The sequence below is a fragment of the Microtus pennsylvanicus genome, chromosome 18 (genome assembly GCF_037038515.1).
Source record: "Microtus pennsylvanicus isolate mMicPen1 chromosome 18, mMicPen1.hap1, whole genome shotgun sequence".
In the NCBI taxonomy this organism is placed as follows: Eukaryota; Metazoa; Chordata; class Mammalia; order Rodentia; family Cricetidae; genus Microtus; species Microtus pennsylvanicus.
This window is the reverse complement of record NC_134596.1, coordinates 16,367,864-16,387,512: the sequence shown is the minus strand read 5'-3', so window position 1 is coordinate 16,387,512 and position 19,649 is coordinate 16,367,864. Positions and strand designations below refer to the sequence as shown.

Sequence of the window (19,649 nt, the reverse complement as noted above, 5' to 3'; positions counted from 1 at the left end):
ATATGTCTGTACTTAAAGCCAGGAGTTCCAGGTGGAAGCAGGGCAGGGTCATTGGCTGATCACAATAGTCCTGGCACTACTAAGTCTGTGGTCACCATGCTCTGACTCCATTTTTCTGTTCTCATCCTGTTAAAACAAAAAAACAAACAAACAAAAAAACACCCATGTCCTCTGGCCCTAGAACCAAACAGTGGGGTGATGGGGAGTGTTAATGTAGGCAGCACCCCTTGGACCTGAGGGCCTCAGCCTTGCCCTGCCTGCACCCAGATCCCCAGGAGCTACATCAGCCTACAGGAGGCCGTGCTGGCCGAGCAGCAACGCCGCAGTCTGGGAGATGAAGTTCAGTATCTGACGGACAGGCAGCTGGAGCAGCTGGTGGAGCAGACGCCCGGCAATGACATCAAAGACTACGAGGACCTGCAGTCCGGTAAGCCAGGAGTGGGTACCCAGGGCCATTGGTATGGGGGACCCGAAGGCCAGGCAGAAGTCCAAAGCCCGTGAGTGGGGTAGGGTGAGGCCCCTATGAGACTTCTGTAGGTCACGGCCCCACCTGTACCCTCAGCACAGCAGGCCAGCACTCTGTGTTCACTCACCTTCATGCTTCCTCCCTCCTCTTCTCCTTGCTGCCACGCCCTCCCGCTGTCCTCCCCCTTCTTTCCTCGGACAGGGAGCATGGCAGCTGCTCTGCAGAGGATACGTACGTGTAGTATGGAGCTGCGGGTTGCATTCTGCCACCCAGCTCCTGCCACCGGCTAGCTTTACCCGAAATAACAACACACAAACTGTATTCTTTTAAACACTGCTTGGCCCATTAACTCTAGCCCTTACAGGCTAATTCTCATATCCCGATCAACCCATCTCTAATAATCTGTGTAGCATCAGTCTTACCGGGAAAGATTCAGCATGTCTGACCTGGCAGCTTGCTTCATCGCTGAGTTTCCCCGGGGAGAGGGGAGCATGGCCTCTGCTCCAGAGAGCAGAGCTGTCGAGTCTGAGCTCACTTCCTCTTCCTCCCAGCATTCTGTTCTGTTTACTCCACCCACCTATGTTCTAACCAATAAAGTGGGCCAAGGCAGTTTCTTTATTAGCCAATGACCTTCCTCCATCACGTAGAGGGACAACCTCTGTGTCACCATCCTCCAGGACATCAGTCCAGGGAAACAGCTCCATTAAACAATTACAGCCATGGTGCTTAGCATCGGAAAGGTCACCACAATCAGTGCCTTGGCAGATAGGAAACCATTGCTTGTGGAGAAGTAACAGGACCAGGTCGCTGCTGCCTCTGCTCACGTTGCCATCAATGAAGCCGTCAATAACTGTTGATTGTTTCGGATACACCTCTGTTCTATACCGTTCTGGTTTCCTTTCCTTTGTTGTGTTTAAAATACCTTGACCCCAAGCAGCCTAGGGGAGGAAGGGCTTTACTTGTCTTACAGTCGCTGAGAAGAAGTCGAAGCAGGAACTCTGGCAGCTAATCACATCGCACGCACAGTCAAGGGGAGAGAGAAACAAACGGACCCCTGCTCCTTGGCTGCTCAGTTTCTTGCTAGCTTTCTCCATTTCTTTACTATTTTAAGACTCCCTGTCTAGAGAATGGTGCCGCCCATAATGGGCTAGGTCAATTAATAATCGAGGCAATCTCCCACAGACACGCCCGTAGGCCTAGGGATGATCTAGATCTTTCCTCAGCTGAGACTCTCCCAGGTGAGTCTTGGCTGTAGCGAGGTAACAATAAGAACTAGCCAGCACATATACCTCGTTAATTATTTAACATGTATTACTGATGGGTTAGCTCATGCAGTGGCCGCTTGTTCATGCCTAGCGTTGCTAAGCTAAGGCCGCGTTCTCTCTATAAATCAGTCTTGTACTTAGACGCACTAGGCACTCCCTTAGCCCTGTGCTTGAGGGTCATTTTAGACAGCAAAATTGCTCCAGATGCACAAAATTTAAACGTGGCGACAAATAGATCATAGGATGGGCATTCACCGCATGAGAGAGCTCAGGTAGGAACACAGAAGACAACTCGCATTTTTCACAGTTCAGCATGTGTCTGCGCATAACTATAAAAGAACGTCACGTGTTGTTTGGGGACTTCATAGGTAAATACCATCAAGTGGTGACAGTCACAGGTACTCAATCTGATAACAAGGGTTACTTGTAGTTGCTTGACCCTCAATCAACTCAGGACACTGGTAAGCAGCACAATATGTCACCAGGCTCCAGCTGCCCACCCTGTCCGATGAGCCTGGAATGCCAGAGTATTGGTTTCTTCCTGGGAACAGGGTCATCACTGAGTCCCTTCTGGTCCCTGTGTGATTCTGACCCAGCTTCCTCCCTCCCTGCCGGCAGCCATCAGCTTCCTCATAGAAACAGGAGCCCTGCTGCACTTCCCAGACACGAGCCACGGCCTGAGGAACCTCTACTTCCTGGACCCCATCTGGCTGTCCGAATGCCTGCAGAGGATCTTCAACATCAAGGGCTCACGGTCGGTGGCGAAGAATGGGGTGATCCGAGCAGAGGACCTCAGGATGCTGCTGGTGGGGACAGGCTTCACACAGCAGACTGAGGAGCAATACTTCCAGTTCCTGGCCAAGTTTGAGATTGCCCTTCCTGTTGCCAATGACAGGTGAGGCCATAGCCCGGCATATTCTGAAGAAAGGAATGGGGTCCAAGGACACTGATGCCCAGGGCTACCGCCACCAGAATAGCTACCTCTGGGGGATGGCCAGGTGCTTAGCCTGGGTCAGCAGGAGGGTAGACACAGCAGGCGCCACGTTGACCACCCCATATCTGTGCCAAGGCTACTGTTTCCAGGCAGTTGGAAGGAATCTACTTATTGAAAGGGGTTGGTTCTCCTTGGGGCAGTTCTCCTTGGGGCAGCCGTTGGCTTGGTAATGCGATGAGTGAGGACATTCCGTGACGCGGACACACGTGTCAGTTATCTGGCCTCAGAACGTACTTGCAAGTCCACTAAGGTTGACTGGTTAGACAGGCTCAGGCCTGGGCCTCCACAACGCTGCCTCCTGGAAGGCGGGAGTAACACTTGGAAGCATGCCCAAGACCTCTGCTTTCTCTCCTCTACTGCCTCATCTCGCTGGGCACATCATCCGTACCACCCCAAATTCTTCTCCATGCCCCTAACGTCTGCTTCAGTCCACCCCTCCACTTTGGGACTCTACCACCTCCCAAGTGCTATCTTCTACTTCTCCTGGGGACATCTACAGTAGTCTCCCCTCATCCAGGGTTTCACTTTCTACAGATTCCCTTACCAGTTAACGCTGCAGTGAGGAAATACAGAACAGAAATGCCATAAACAGTTCCTTCCTTTTGGTTTTTTGTTTTTTGTTTTTTTTTTTTTGGTTTTTCGAGTCAGGGTTTCTCTGTGGTTTTGGAGCCTGTCCTGGAACTAGCTCTTGTAGACCAGGCTGGTCTCGAACTCACAGAGATCCGCCTGCCTCTGCCTCCTGAGTGCTGGGATTAAAGGCGTGTGCCACCACCGCCCGGCCAGTTCCTTCCTTTTAAATGCTACAACATTCCCTGCAGCATAGGGAAATCTCTCACCATCCCACTCTGACCCACCTGGGCATGGCTCGTACGTCTTCTGCCCCTGCTAAGTAGCCGCCTTGGGTATGAACTCAACTATCCTGACATGGCTCTGCTTAAGTTTAATCCCCCATTGTATTTACGAAAGGCCCAAAGCACAAAGGTAGTGATGCTGGAAACTTATGACAACATGTTTTAATTGTTCTCTGCTATTCCATTATAGACTGTCTCTCATTACTTCAGGTAATAGTCTCTTTCTTTAAGTCCATTTTGTCTGATTTTAAAATAACCACGTACCAGCTTTGGAGGTCTGTTAGCTTTTAGCTACAGCTGTCTGCTTTATTACAAATTGGTCTGAGTATGTATATCACAATGAATATCTTATTGCCAATGAATCGTCTAACCTGATGCTCTCTGTCTTAAATAGGAAAACTTAGTTCATCTACACGAAGTGATTAGCTTCTGAGTTGGATTTAAGTAGCTTGCCATTTGCTTCCTATCTGTACCATTTAGTTTGTGCCCTTGTTCATTTTGTTCGCCTTCTGAGTTAGTCGCGTTTTGATCTCTTTATTCATTCCCTGTATTCTCGGCGTGGTCTTCAGTGGTTCTGCTAAGTATTAGAATGTACATCCTTACTCGTGTGTTGATGCTTTCTTCCCATGGTCACCTGCGTTACTCCATGTCAACACTCACCCTCCTGAACATGAGAACTGCCAATGCCCCAAACCCTGAAATAGGACCCCTGAGAGGGCACCAAAACTCTGGTGGCTACCCAGGCTCCACTGATGTCCTTGGTTGGTTCATCCACTTCCTGGCTTTGATAGCAGCAGCGAGTATCCCAAATCCATGAACCCTTATGGTGAACCTGCCCTAGAACACATCATCACTCCGTGCTCCAACTCCAGAGCCTTACAGTGGTGCCATACAGTGGGGAGCTGGCTTGACGGTCCCTGGGCAGCCATTCTAGAGATTCTGTTGGTGTAAATCAGCCGTCCATAGAAATAGCCCTCCTTTACACTTGGCCGTAACAGAGTTGAGGGGAGGAGTGCAAGACCTACTTGCTTCATTTGTATGGAGTCATGAGCAGAGTCCTAAAGATAAAAACCTCAAAAAACAGATTCGAGGTCTGTCTCATGGTCCCTAATTCCTTATCATTGCCATTGGCCAATAAAAGCTCAAGGTTGGGCCACCTGTCAGTGATCTAACAATATTCTGGTTTTATCATTTATCAGTGAATTAGAGGAGTAAGGATATATTATATACTGGCATTCAGTAAGAGTATCTTGTGTGTGTGTGTGTGTTGTGTGATTCTACCTATATGGTTGAACAATAAAAATCAGCCAGATTACTGCCAAGTCCAAGGAAGTTTCTGCACAGCAAGGTGACAGACTGCCAGAGAATGAGCCCCAGCTACCTTTATTCTCCCTTGCAGAATAACAACAATATCATTACCTATTGCTATTACCCTTGCTGTCAGGAGTAAATAGATTATACTGCATAGAACAGTGTCTCTTACACACAGGAGCTCCGGAGAGAGTAGGGATCAGCAGCGCTGCTCTTACTGTTCGGTCATGTTACGTCCTGTGTCCCGTGTGTCTGGATCCGCACAAAGCTGTGAGTAGCAGAACATTTTCCATCCTAGCACAGACCTCATTTCCCTTGTGCCTGAGGTGAGTTCCAGCTCCTTACACGCTAGGCTTCCGTGGGTCAATAATGCAGCTATGGTCTTGGAATCCATACAGACACAGATGCTCCTTTGGGACCTGGGTCTTCCACCTGTAGCCCATGAACCCCACCCCCACCCCTGCCAAGTCCTTCAGAAACTCGGGATTGATGAGCTTCCAAGACCTGTCTTTTCCAGCACTTTCATTTCCTGCTGGCAGAAATGCCTTAGCTCTTACCATCTCTGGAAGGCCCCAACCCACATCTGTGGCCATCTCAGTGGCACAACCTGCACTAGCCCGCATCCTCAGAGGGCACACTGCCCTGCCCAGGGTTCATGAACTCATTGACACTCATCAGACACAGGAATAATTCACTTCTGCTGTCCAGTCTTAGCTACCTCTTAAGACAGCCTTTCTGCCCAGGGACTACTATTCCCTTCAAGAGTTGACCTCGCCGGGCGATGGTGGTGCACGCCTTTAATCCCAGCACTCTGGAGGCAGAGGCAGGCGGATCTCTGTGAGTTCGAGACCAGCCTGGTCTACAGAGCTAGTTCCAGGACAGGCTCCAAAGCCACAGAGAAACCCTGTCTCAAAAAAAAAAAAAGAGTTGACCTCAATGGCCATGTATTTTTAACTCCTTTTGGTCCTGTTCATCCCCCTTCACTTTCTCTCAAACTCATTGTTTCTCTTTCTTTTATCATTATTGTTACGTGTGTGTGTGTGTGTGTGTGTAAATATATAAATAGAACCTGATGAGTCTATTTAGCCTTGCATGTATATGACTTCCAAGCATGTATATGACTTGTTACTGTAGCCAACCAAAAGACTCATCCTTAGGAAAGTGGAGATGGAGGCCTTTTCTCTGTCTCATCCAGTCCCACTAGAGCGGTTTCTCTCCACCCACTAGGTCCCCACTCGCTAGTTCCCAGACTCACTTATGAAATAACCACTCTGAAGCTTATTAAAATTAAGTTACAATTGTTTGTCCAATGGCTTAGTCTTCCTACTGGCTAGCTCTAACTATAAATTAACTCACTTTTATTCATTTCTATTTCAGCCTGAGGCTCGTGGCTTTGCCAGTAATTGTTAGGCCCTCTTGCTCCTTGGCGTCTACATGGCCTCTCCTCCACTCTGCCTACTTTCTGTATCTTTGTCTGCATTTCCTGCCTAGCTCTACTCTGCTAAGCCTTTGGCCAAAGCAGCTTTATTCATCAATCAATAAAAGCAACACATATACAGAAGGACCTCCCAGATCAGTAGAGACTAATTTTTGCTCTCCCAGTAGTCTCATTGGTTGTCTAAGGTTGGGACCCTGTGACATTTTCCACTTCCATTTTCTGGTGGTTTTTTTGGTGTTGTTGTTCAGGTCTTATTTGGGTAATCATATTTGTCAAGGTATCACAGGTACAGCTTCTTTGTTATTTTTAGGAGACACAGTCTCACAGCAGACTTCATGGTCCTTGGCTCTGAGACTATTTCTTCCTCTTCTTCTCCAATGTTCTCTGAGTCTTAGGTGCAGGACTGGGTTGCAAACGTATGCTTCTCCTCTGGGTAGCCTACAGTCAGGTGATCTCCACATTCTGACCATTTAGTGGTATTCTGTAATAGTCTGTCAGCGACAAAGGGGTGTGGGAGCTAGACTCAGCTGTGTGTGTAGATTTAGAATTCAGCTAGAAATGTTTCTGGTCTAGTAAAGTGGAGTAATAGGTCCATGACCTCACGAGCCCCAGGAAGTTAGCGGCATTTCCAGCACCAGCCATGATTTCCTTCCTGTTGACCAGGCCTTAAATAGACAGCCGTTGGCTACTGCCAAGATCTGACTTCACTATTGCACAGTCAGGGCTACCTTGCTGTGGTGAGGATTGTGGGTCATGGGATCAGAGCTGGGTGACTGTCGCTTGCTTCCTCCCTTGGCAGCTCGCTTAGCACCTTCTGGTACTGTGAAAGCTAGCCCTCAGGAAGAGAACCTCCAGGTTAGATCCTGTGTCTGAAGTGTGAGTTTGCAGCAATCGGAACTCACCTTAAACCTTTGGGAGGCAGTGAAGGGCAACCGCAATAAGCAAAACAATATGTTGTTTTGAGAATCTCTTGGATTCCATTGACCAACAACTTGACAGAGGTTTCTCGTGTCTGGTGCTGGAGTTTTTGTCGCGTGGTCTATGGTTCTTGTGGGGGCATGGTCAGCAGGACTGGGATTGCTGAAGGCAAAGCCTTTATTAAGAAATGATTCCAGGTGCTGTACATATAGCTTAGCAGTTAAGAGCGCTGGCTGCTCTTCCAGAGGACCTGGATTCCATTCCCAGCACTTACATGGAGGCCCACAGCCATCTGTAATTACGGTCCCAAGGGTTCTGACGCCCTCTTCTGGACTCCATGGGTACTACACACACAGCACACAGAGATACATGTAGGCAAAACATCCGTATGTATAATAACAATATCTTTTAAAGAGAAAAGAATCCAGCCTCTGCTTTGCCAGGATAGCCCATGCCTGCCCTGTGCCTGCCCCTTAACTCATAGTTCATAGCGCATGGTATATCTCACTTTCCAGATGCATTTGTGGGGAGCGACTTTCTGGCTGTCCGCTCTTTTAAATGACAGTAGACAAAAGCACCTAGGTCACACAGTGACGCAAGAGTTTAACGATGACCATGTCCACTTGTGTTCTTATAAAACATCATTTGTTCTGCGCAAAACCGCCATGTTCTAACTTTTAAGGTCGTGTGTTGTTTTCATTAGCCAAGGACAATAAACAGCTACGAAGACCAAGGAAACAGTCACCCTGACCCCGATATCTGCCTCGTCCTCAGAACAGTGCAGCTGTATTTGTTTTCCCTCCGCGAACCAAAGTCGGTGTTAAGTGATTTCACAACCACAACCCAGTTTTCTGAGAAGCAACTCCGATTTACTGAGCCTGGCATTTTTATGTCTTCCCATCTTCCCATCCACGTCCCTCTAGGTTCTCCAACTCTCGAGGGAGGATGCCTGGCAGCCTGAGCTTTCTCAGCAGAGGCCTTCTCAGAGGGACCAGGGGCCTGTAGGGGACCGCAGGCCACGATTAATCATCTCTTCCTTTCTGTGTTTCAGCTACCTCTTACCACACCTCCTTCCGTCCAAACCTGGACTGGACACCCATAGCATGCGGCACCCAATGGCTAACACCATCCAGCGGGTGTTTAAGATGAGCTTCGTGCCTGTTGGCTTCTGGCAGAGATTCATAGCACGGATGCTGATCAGCTTGGCTGAGATGGACCTGCAGGTAGCTCCTGAGAGGATAAGGCATCGGGATGGATGGGCTTCTAAAAGCATACTCTTGGGGGGAAGATTACAGCTTCTGTGCTGGTGGGACCTAACTGAAGGCTGCTCCCCTGCGGTGAAAGGACTGACACAGGGTTGAGAGGAAAGCATAGCGTGAAGCCATTGGCCTAGGCTGGGAATACCAGCTTTGTGCCCAAATGACTTAGCCTCTTCCCTCTTGGAGTTATGGTCCCAAATGGTAACCATTTCCCAGTCACGGTGGAGCTTGTGCTAGCAGAGGCAGGCTCTCCCACCAAGCCAGCATACTTTTGGTGCAGCAGCTATAAACTGGGGCAAGAATTAGCATTTTCCGTCACTCCCCAGGGCCCTGACTTCATGGTCTTGCTGTCCTGACTGTACCCTTGACTTACCTGAGAGGAATCTCTGACTTCTCAGATCACCCAAATTTAGAATCTTGGTTGTAAGCGTCCATACCTAAGTAAGGACAACCTACAGGAATTGCTTCTCTCTTTCCATCACGGGGGCCCCAGGGCCTGAACTCGGTTGTCAGGCTTAGTGGCGAGCATCTGTGCTGAGCCATCTCACTGGCACACCTAAAGGCTGGAGTTAGAGATGTATCCCAGGCCCAGCTTGCATCATCTAGACTGTGTAAAGGTCCCCGGTGATGCCACTCCGCGGCCAAGTGTGGAACCCCTGCTGGAAAATATCTACTTGTTTTGGTCACAGTGAAGAGCCATCCCATGGGTGATGTTCCGTGGGTCCAGCCAGAGTTATGGAGCGGCAGCCCAGCTGTCAGTCAGCACTAATTTCATGCAAGACAATAATACAGAAGTAATTTGCCTAGAGCGGTAGTTCTCAAAATGGGGTTCCTAGACCAGCGAAATTGACCTCACCTGAGATCCCGTGAGAGATACCCATTGTTAAGCCCCAACTCCAGATCTCAGAAACTTCAGGATGGAGTCCAGCTGCTTGTCATTGACAAGACCCCCAGGGGACCGGGACACACTCTACAGTTTGTGAGTCCCTGGCATACACTCCCACTGTTGAACTGTTGCGTCTCTTTTGACATTGATCTCTGCCTGACTTCGCTTTTTGCCACCTTCTAATTAGAGCGCCCTTACTGAATTACAAACTTCTTGGCTCGGGTAAAGATGCTCTTTGATCTTCCCATTTTATGGGAAGAAAAATAAACACAAGAGGCTGGAAATCAATTAAAAGTGTTGCAGCCTGTGTTGCGGATAGGGGAGTGATCTCATTATGAAACCAAAATGATGCTCTGGCTGACAGAGTGGGTGCTGGCACCGCCTCTCCTAGGGTTCCATCTGCCTCTCTGCCCTCCGTTTGAACTATGTCCTGCTGTGTTCTAAGTGGGAGGTCACTGCACCCCCCTCCCCACATTGTGGGAGGCTGAGCTCACAAGGAGGGGAGCTGCTGGATGGTCTGAGAAATCAATGCCAAAAGAAATCCTGTTAAAATTCAGATGGAGGACAGAGGGGAGAAGAGTTCAGCCTCAGCATCCATCAAAGACATGCAGATTCCCGCAGCAATAGCCTCCCTATTTGTAGATCTGCCAGACGGACAAAGAGCCCAGCAAGATGCCTGGCCCTGGTGGCCAGTGGCTGCGGTGACCGTCTCTTGTTTTCCAAACCTCACTCTGCACCCAGAGCCTTAAAACTGTCAGACCCTAGATCGGGCACCCCACTACTGAAGCAGAGAAATCTTCGTGTGTTTTCTGTAGTCATAGTGCGATATTTTGGAGGGAGGGGAAGAGCCAACCTAATGGAAAGGAATGGCAAGAGAAATCACTACCCCAGCCTTTGGAAAATGGATTCTCAGTGAGTTTTAATGGCAAGGCAGCCATGACATTTTCAAAGTATACCTTGTTTTTCAATGCTTGCAATTCATGCTAGAGCCTGGGGCATGGTGGGTAAGCACTCTATCACTGAGCTGTATCCCCGGGCCAAAGAGCATGCAGAATGAGAAACACACTCCATACTGCTGTGTTTTACACATATGTGTAGTAGGAAAAACTCCTGGGCTCATACCTACCCAAATCTTAAAGTTCTTCCTTCTGGGTGATAAGTTGTTGGTTGTTTATTTTCCCTGTTTTGCTTTTCTGTCCTGTCCACATTACCAAATGAAATGTCCGCTTGTGAAGTTGGGGAGGGAAGTGTTCGGAGAAGAACAGCCCATTTGTAATCGCTTAGAAAATCTGTTCCCAGGGTACCCTGGAGACCCTTCCAGACCATGCGGCCTTTGACTTGGCAGCGGGGATGAGCAATGGGCGTGGGAGGCACGGGTGGGAAGCTGCAGCAATTTATCAAGATGGGGCCAGGCCAGCCTCCTCGAGTTCTGCACAAGGCCAGTGGAGAGCCCAGAATTCTTAAACAGGGTCTTTTCTCTCTGTCTTTCAGCTTTTTGAAAACAAGAAGAATACGAAAAGCAGGAACCGGAAAGTCACCATTTACAGTTTCACAGGAAACCAGAGAAATCGCTGCAGCACATTCAGGGTCAAAAGAAACCAGACCATCTACTGGCAAGAAGGGCTGCTGGTTACTTTTGATGGGGGCTACCTCAGGTGGGAACATCCGGGAGCCTGCGGGCAGGGTCATCATGGTTCCCAAGCAGTGGCCCCGTGACAGCCCCGACCTACTGCTCTTCCGTGTGGAGTCAGAATTCTGCTCCTAGAACAGCTTGCTAGAAATAGAGACCCTCCCTCTGATTGCCCTGATGGCCCCATCTTCCTGTCCTCCTTCCACGACTTCTTCTGGATAGGCTGAGGGTAGCCATAGCCCAGAATTTGAGCTCACTCCATTTGGGGAAGTAGGGACAAGGAAAAAGTTGAGTCATAAACAAATATATAAACAGAAGAGTCATCCCAATATCCCGCTTGGTGCATGGACCCTCAGGGTCCCCGGGAGTTAAGTCCATTCTTGGAAGTAGGGAAATCACCTCCAGCTCCTCAATAGTTTGGCAATGGGTTCCTTTGCATTTCTGCGTTACAGCGTGGAGTCCTCAGACGTGAACTGGAAGAAGAAAAAAAGTGGAGGGATTAAAATCATCTGCCAATCAGAAGTGAGGGACTTCTCAGCAATGGCTTTTATCACAGACCATGTCAACTCCCTGATCGATCAGTGGTTTCCCGGTAAGAGAATATTCTGGAGCCAAGCCTTTGGCCATGCTTATAGAAATGTATTTTAAATCAGAATGAGGCCTCTCTGAGAAAGCAAAGTTGTCACCGGTTTCAGCCCTTTTCCTGAGAGCCCTAGGCTCCACGGGAGTCCTGCTCTGGGCAGAGCAGAGAAGTGCTTTGGGAACAGTGTGACCCACAAAAAATGGAACAGAACTAGGTGTCCTGGCTACCCACAGTATATAGGGGGAAGGTCTCTGGGTCCCACGCGTGGCCCAAAGAACCATACATATGCCTTGTGTAAGTACATATACTTGACATCAAGAGGACCCAAAAGTGGAGGTCTGTCCCTAGTGTAGGGACAGTGAGGGAAGCCAGTGCTGTAGTTCCCTTTCCTCCTTCCCTGTGTGTCCCGACTCATGCTGGTGGTGATCAAACCACCCACACAGCCCTTCTCAGACTCTTTGAATCCATTTCCCCATCGACAGTTTGACCAAAGAAAATACTGTTTGAAGTGAACCCCTTGGGGTCCTCTGTTTGTTTTGCTACTGAGGTGGAGAGAGAGCAGACAGCAGGGAGAAGGCTGTGGGGGCAGCAGCAGGAAGGCAGCTGTGGGGAGAGCCGGCTGAGGGAGCGCTTCTCCCCCTTACAGCCTCTGGAGTATCTTTTATACTCACTAGCTCCTGCATTTAACCTAGCCAGAGGTCAAAGGGTAGAGGGTGGACTCAGGACACCCTGTCTGTCACACAAGCCTGTATGAACTAGTCTACCCACCTGCCCCAGAGCCTTATATCCCAGGACAGTACTCAGGGATGTGGTAGAATACCACTGGATACATATCCCAGACATGGAACCTGGCTTCTTAGCATGTTGCTGCAAAGAGTGACCAACATGGAAAACGGCTTAGGTAGAGGCCCTCAGAGGAAATCAATCGGTGTGAGGCAAGGTGCCTGGAGGACTCTTGGCCAGCCAAGGGGGCCCAGGTGCCTGGAGGACTCTTGGCCAGCCAAGGGGGCCCCCCAAGACCTGTGTCAAGTCTCTGGCCACTTCCTAGCTCCCTACCAGCCCGTGCTCCGCCTCAGCAGGTGCTGGGGATTTGGCAGGTGAACCAAGTAGACAGTAATCTGAGACAGAAGAAACCTGGCCAAGCGTTTGAGACAAGATGTCCTAGAGCCAGCACTGTGAGCCAGTGGCCAAGAGTCTCTCACTGTGGATTCCTGTGAATGCCAGATAAGCCCAGAACATCTAGGAATCCACACTGTCTTATACAAAGGAGGTCCCTGCCCTGCCCTTCTGTGGGTGTTTCTTACCACCTCCTAATGAGAGAACACAGAAACAGTATACTTCTGATAGATGAGCCCACGCTAAACATCCTATGATCATCTATACTCACAATCCCCTGCATTTAGCTTGCCCAGAGCGCTCCATCCAACAGGTTTTCTGTCTCTAGCTTGTACTAACTGTAGTCGGGGTAATGAAGTGTGGCTCAGACTCAGTCCCACCCAGCCATGCAGGTCAAGTCCCTACCACTCTCATCTCGCCCACCTCTACCAGCCTTCCAAGGGCTGTGGGATACTTTGACTCTGGGTCTATACCATGGAATAGTTCCTCCTTGGTAAATCTTTTGGTATCAACAGTTTTACTGCACAAAGTCACCAGGTGGTGAGTGCAGTTGGTACCTGCTGTGACCCCAGCATTTGGAGAGCTGAGATCAGAGAATCGCAAGTTTGAGGCCAGCTTTGGCTATATAACCAAACCCTGCCTTAAAATCAAAACTAAAGCAATAAGGTACCCCAGAGTGGTACCCAATTTCTGGCTCCCTGGGGATGTAAAGCCAGCCAGGCCCAGGGTTGTAGGGTACTTCTCAGCACCCACACACATTCAGTTCACAGGAACTGTCTCCTCTCTGTCCCCATTTAGCCCTGACAGCCACAGAAAGTGATGGGACACCGCTTATGGAGCAGTACGTACCCTGCCCGGTCTGCGAGACATCTTGGTCCCAGCATGCGGATCCGAGTGAGAAGTCAGAGGGCGTGCAGTACTTTGATATGGAAGACTGCGTGCTGACAGCCATTGAGCGGGACTTCATCTCCTGCCCCAGACACCCCGAGGTCCCTGTGCCACTGCAGGAGCTTGTCCCAGAGCTGTTCATGACTGACTTCCCAGCCAGGTATGCTGCAGAGCCCCTCCCAGGACAAGTGTGCAGGCCGTGTGCCTCTTCTACGTGTCACTGCATGGTGCCCTAACCATGGGAGGGCAGTAACTATTCCAGCCATCCCTTCCTGCCAGTCTCAGGTAACTTAGATCCACATCTTAGCTTGCTGGAAGAAATGACTTTCCTTCTGAATCCTCAGCAGGCCCTACTGCACTTTGCACACAAAACCGCAGGGGCAGCTGCTCTTTCTGCCCCTCTGTGAACTAGCATCCTTACTGCGGAGCTGGCCCTCCTCAGATGCACTTTGTTGTCCACTGGAGGGCAGAAGATTGGCAGAGCTGCTCATTGACCCTTGTGGAAAGGACCCATTCCCACACCTGCAGCCTCGTCTTTCTTTTCTGGGCAAATGCTGGTGCCCAGCTACAGACGCACCCTAGCTCAGTTCTTCCAGCTCCTTCTACCTCCATCCTCCCAAGAGGATAACTGGGGAGGGAAATATTGTGGAAAGGGACCTGGCTGGTCCCTTCCAAAAGGAAATGGCTACAAAATGTATAAAACAGACCATCCTTAGTAGATGGAAACCCACTTCTGTGATATGAACTCCCGGGGATAGTCCTTCAGTCATTTTGGATTTCAGCCATTTTTAATCGTTTTGGAGTTGTGGTCTACTATCGCGACCGGTGGCATGCCACTTCTCGTTTCTTTAACCTCTTCAACGACTTCTCCTCCTCCTTCTTCTGGAGATCTATTTTTTCATTTTTCTGCACTGTTCCTAATGTCCATAGGGCATTCTCTGAATGCATGCCATTGCTGCTCCACACCCCACTTCCGGGGATCTATTGAATTTAAGATGAGCCTGGGAGGTGACTCAGTGGGAGTGCATAAAACTCTATGCTCAATACCCAGCAGTAAAAGGATAATTAACCAACAGAGAACACGCCTCAGCCACACTCTTTGCAGCATCCCCAGCAGCCTTGTGGTAGACATAGCAGGCGCCACTCTGCTGCAGAATGGCTTTTCTTCACTCCCAGCTTCTTCGTGGCCATGCAAATGTGTATAAGCATGGATCACATGCTTTGGAAGGTGCTAGGTTAGGCACCCCTAACGTTTTAGATATTTCGTGTCTCTGCCAAACCTTGCAGCATTTCTACCTCAGCACAGACACAAATTAGTGGACTGCAGAATTCCCTCTGTGACGTCAAGAAGCAAGGCAGGATTTCCTGGTCCTTGGTGCTTTGGATATCATCTTCGGCACAGTAGGATTCTGAAGTGAAGTAACCTGTTAGGAAGTGGAAAATTGCAACAGCCTGAGAAGGAATCTTTCCAGAGAGAGGCTCGGGATATCTGCTGGGGTCCCAACCAGCCCTAACAGGGGAGTTTGACGGCAAAGTTCTGCCCTGTGACTGCTACAGAACTCTGCACTTTCCGGGCTTGCATAAGCCCTAGCAAGACCCCCAGCATTCTCCAGGTTCCCACATCTTAGGTAGCCCCCATGTACCTGTACTTCCCAAGCAAGGGTTTTATCAGAGCACTTGAAAAACATCCTCAGACCATGTGGTCAATGCTGCAGTGGGTACAGGTGACGTGATTGGTCTGAGCTAAATCTGGGTAGCTACAAAGCCTCTGCCTTAAAGGTGCAGAGAGAAAACACATCTTTGGGACCAGGAGGGCTCACAGGCACCCTTGGCCTAGATGGCAGGGACCTGGTTGGTCCCTGATGAGGACCTGCATAGATCTCAGTGGAGTGGTCTGCCTTTCTCCTCCCTGCCCAGCCTTCTCTCTCTTCTTTGCTTCGTGTTTTGTCTCTAATGCCATGGTTTCTGAAGAAGAGAGGAGTCTCAGGAAGTAAGAGGCTACGAGGTCCTGGTGCAGGCTCAGAGTCAGAGAAGGGGTGAAGAAGGATGCCCCTCCTAAAGCGCCAAGCCCTGCATGCTGGCCCCAGCACCGCCAGAGTCAAAGTCTGCACCTATGGAGCCACAAATCTCACCCTGTCCCATTCTCTCTCTGAACTTTATGGGAGGCTCCAGCTCTGATCCCTGCTCCTCAGCTTATTCTTCCAGAGCCATCAGGCCCAGAAGTTTCCGCAGAAGGCTGAAGGGGGGGGGGGGATCAAAGACAACAGCCATGTTTTCTAGAAGCCCAACAGAAATCTTTATTTTCACAAGACTCAGAGTACAGAGACCAGCACAGTGGCTAAAACTCCCCCATGAAACCCTAGCCCCCAGCTGTGGGGACATTAGCCCTGCATGGCAGAGGACGGTCTTGCATAATAACAAGATGGGGAAAAACTAAGCTGACAGTAAATAGTGCAATGTATTTAAGGATGGCAGCTTTCAAAGCACAGAGCGTCAGAGTAAAATGTCGAGAGGGATCCTTAGTCTATGCCCGCTAGAATCAGAGAACTCCCCTAAGCCAGGCTTCTCAGCATCTCTTCAGGGGTCTCTGGGATGGTATCCGCCACACAGGGAAGGAGACTGAAGTTTGACAAGATTGTATAGCTGCCCAGGCTGACCGCCTGCCATGTGCTAGATCCAGGGCCGGTACACAAGTGACTTTGAACTGTTCTCCCGGATGGGAAAGCATCAGCTGAGTCCAGGCCATACCCTGCCTGAGGCTGGAGGCTAACCCCTGAGCTGTGTGTACCACAGGCTCTTCCTGGAGAACAGCAAGCTGGAGCACACGGAGGGCGAAAGCAGCATCCTGGGCCAAGGGGGCAGTGGCACCGTCATCTACCGGGCCAGGTACCAGGGCCAGCCTGTGGCTGTGAAGAGATTCCACATCAAGAAGTTCAAGAATTCTGCAAATGCCCCAGCAGGTAAGGGCGTGGTGGCCAGCACATTTTTCTTCAGATAGGTGACCTATCTTGTGTCCAAACTCCAGGCCACCTTAGGGAGGACAGAAGCCACGCATGTACCTGGGACAGGGGGTGAGGAGGACTGGGGGGCTGTTCTATGCCTGGTCTGGCAAGTTGGGAAGTACAGGCTAGAGAGCCAAGCTAAGCGAGGCCCGGATGTTACTACCTATCTAGGCAGAGTGTGTGTCAGCAAAGACCACTCCTCCCATTCCCATCTGCTTTGTGCCCACCGAAAGCCTGGCACACGTGGAGAGGGCAGGCTGGTATCAGGCAGAGTCCTCATCTGCAGGGCTCCTCTAGCCATCTCCCATGCAAACAGAAAAGTGTACAATGAAAAGTGGTTGTTTTGTTGTTGTTGTTTGTTAGATTGCTTGCTTTTTGTGGCTTTTTTTTTTTACTCTTTGGGGGCCCACCATCCAACACACAAATAAATCCATGAAGACTTATTCTTACTTATAAATGCCCAGCCTTAGCTTGGCTTGTTTCTAACCAACTTTTCTAACTTAAATTATCCCATTTCTCTTTAACTACGTTTTGCCTCTGGGCTTTTTACCTTCCTTTATTCTATATATCTTTCTTTCCTTCTTACACCATGGCTAGTTGTGTGGCTAAGTAGCTGGTCCCTGGCATCTTCCTCTCCTCCTTTTCTCATCCTCCCTCTTCTCTCTTCTCTTCCTATTTATTCTCTCTTCCTGGCAGCCCCCCCGCCTATTTCTCTGTCTTGCCTTGCTATTGGCCGTTCAGCTCTTTATTAGACCATCAGGTGTTTCAGACAGACAAAGTAACACAGCTTCACAGAATTAAACAAATACAACATAAAAGAATGCAACACATCTTTGCCTCATTAAACAAACGTTCCATGGCATAAACGAATGTAACACATCTTCCACTAATATTCCACAGCAATGTGAGACAAGAGATGGGGCAAATCCTGCAAATAGTTATTTGGGATGTTCCCTTTCTGCCACCCCCACATCCTACACCCCTCAAAGAAAGCCACCAGGATGCAGCACACTCAGCTCTGCATAGTACAGGCAACTCAAGAATGCTTTCCAGTCGGGGGTGGGGGGGCATCTGTGCCCCTGTTGATCCATTTCTGTTGCTACCACAGAATACCACATGCTGGGTAACTGCTAAACAAAAGGAAGTTATTTGGCTCAAGGTTCTGGGGTTTGAGAGAAAGAAAAGCTGGATGCTGGAGAATCTCCATGCTGTATCAGCCTGGACTGCAAAGAGTGAGAGAATGGGGAGCCAAAGACCGAGAAGGGGGACGGATTTCCTTTTCTAACGAGCCCACTCCTGTGATAACTATCAGTCTTGAAATGGCTACATTGTTTTCTACTCATGAACTTTGGGGGTTGGGGAGGGGCGGGGAGACACATTCTAGCCATAGCAAGCACCATGTAGGGCTCAGCCCAGGGCGCCTCACTCCAGTCAGCTGAACTGCCCCTTGTTCAGGGCAGGTCATCTTGGGATCACAGAGTCAATGTATGTTCTTTGGTAGAAAATTATAAAGAAACTGGAAAGGAAGAAATCAATTTGCAATTCTTTGAAGGGAATGCTGGTTGCTGCTCTGATCTAAATAGACGTGGTTGTCATACTTCGGACTAAGAAAAGTTCCCTGAAAATCCTGAACATGAGCAGAATGTTAGAATTCCATGGTATTCCTATACACAGCAGCAACCATTATAAGACAGCCTCTGGAGCGGTAATAAAAACCATTTGGAATTTTGGTTAATCACGCATCCGAATCCTAGCCCGGCAGATTGACTAATGGACTATCAGATGCACATGTGCTGAGTCAAAGCCAAGAGCTGACAAAGGAAAGAGGCCAACCTCGCAAATGTCATGAGTGAGTCTACAGGGTTGGGGCAAGTTTCTTCCAGGACTTCAAGCAGAACTGTCTAGGAAACAGAAGTCACCTGTGGGCTCAGAAAGCCAGCTCATAGCAGAGATGACATTGCTGGTCAGAGAGATGACAGCACACTCACTAACTGGGGTGGAGATTAAGATCTTATCCACCACATGATAAAATATAAATTCTCCATGGGTTAAAGAGTCGATGCGAGAATGGACCCTTATCCTCAGGAGCCAAAGGGCCAGCAAACGCAAGGTCTTGCACAGCCAGGGAGTGGACCACTAAGGCTTTCATGGTGCTTGACTTTCCACCGCAATGGTCCCCAGCTCTAAAATCTGTGGGGAAGGAATGCAAACCGGAAATAAGGCAGTCGAGACTTGGCTTACCCTACCTAGTAGCCTCAGAGACAGAGGCTGTGGACTGGCCACAATCAGGGGTGCTGTCCTGAGCCTCCAGGGTCTCCTGTAGACCATCATATAAGAGATGCATGAATGAATGCCAAGGGCAGTGACGGAGGTTAGAGCGTGGCTGGTGTTCACTCATCCCCCGTGGCAGACCTTTCTCCCCTAAGGTAAATGTCACAGCCCAATAGCCACGGACAAATGTCTCACCAGCTGATGATAACCATGGTGGTCTTGGCTCCTTGACAAGGAATAAGGTAACCTGCAGTGACCCTGAGGTGGGGGGGACTAATTACATTCCAGATAGTTCCTAGGCCAAGCTTTGAGCAATATAAGGGGGTGCAAAAAGAAGAAGGTGGCTGGTACCTCCAAGTGAAGGGCAGCTGGGTGGCTGAGAGCTGTCAGGGCACTCTCCGAGCCATGCAGATAGAGCCCTGTTGCAGTCCTCCCTTGAGGGAGCCAGATAGGACTCAGGGAGTGCCCAGTAGCTGTCACAAATGGCAAGCCACATTAGCTCTTGAGAAAGGAGGAGGCTTGGTGCTTACAGCCTTGGTTAGCATTTGTGTCTTTATAGAGACAGAGCTAGTGCACACTATAGATTCAAGGGGTGGGAGAGACACGGCAATACAGACGGGCAGATGACCAAGGGACAGATGGACGGACGGGGACACACATGCATGCGCATGCATGCAGTGATGGACAGGACCCTGAGACGTAAGTGTGGCCACTCTAAAGAGTCAGCTTAAGTACGTGTGTGTGTGTGTGTGTGTGTGTGTGTGTCTTTGT

At 49.6% G+C, this 19,649-nt stretch overlaps 1 protein-coding gene across 1 annotated transcript in view; it reads left to right on the top strand.

The window, feature by feature from the left end:
- The window catches only part of Lrrk1 (leucine rich repeat kinase 1), a 136,381-nt gene that overhangs the window by 99,867 nt on the left and 16,865 nt on the right, over positions 1-19,649 (top strand). The window contains exons 19-25 of the mRNA XM_075952355.1: positions 268-427; positions 2,350-2,626; positions 8,295-8,466; positions 10,880-11,043; positions 11,471-11,610; positions 13,516-13,765; positions 16,399-16,565. Of these exons, the coding sequence (XP_075808470.1) occupies positions 268-427; positions 2,350-2,626; positions 8,295-8,466; positions 10,880-11,043; positions 11,471-11,610; positions 13,516-13,765; positions 16,399-16,565 (1,330 nt within the window). The remainder of the gene's footprint in view (positions 1-267; positions 428-2,349; positions 2,627-8,294; positions 8,467-10,879; positions 11,044-11,470; positions 11,611-13,515; positions 13,766-16,398; positions 16,566-19,649) is intronic.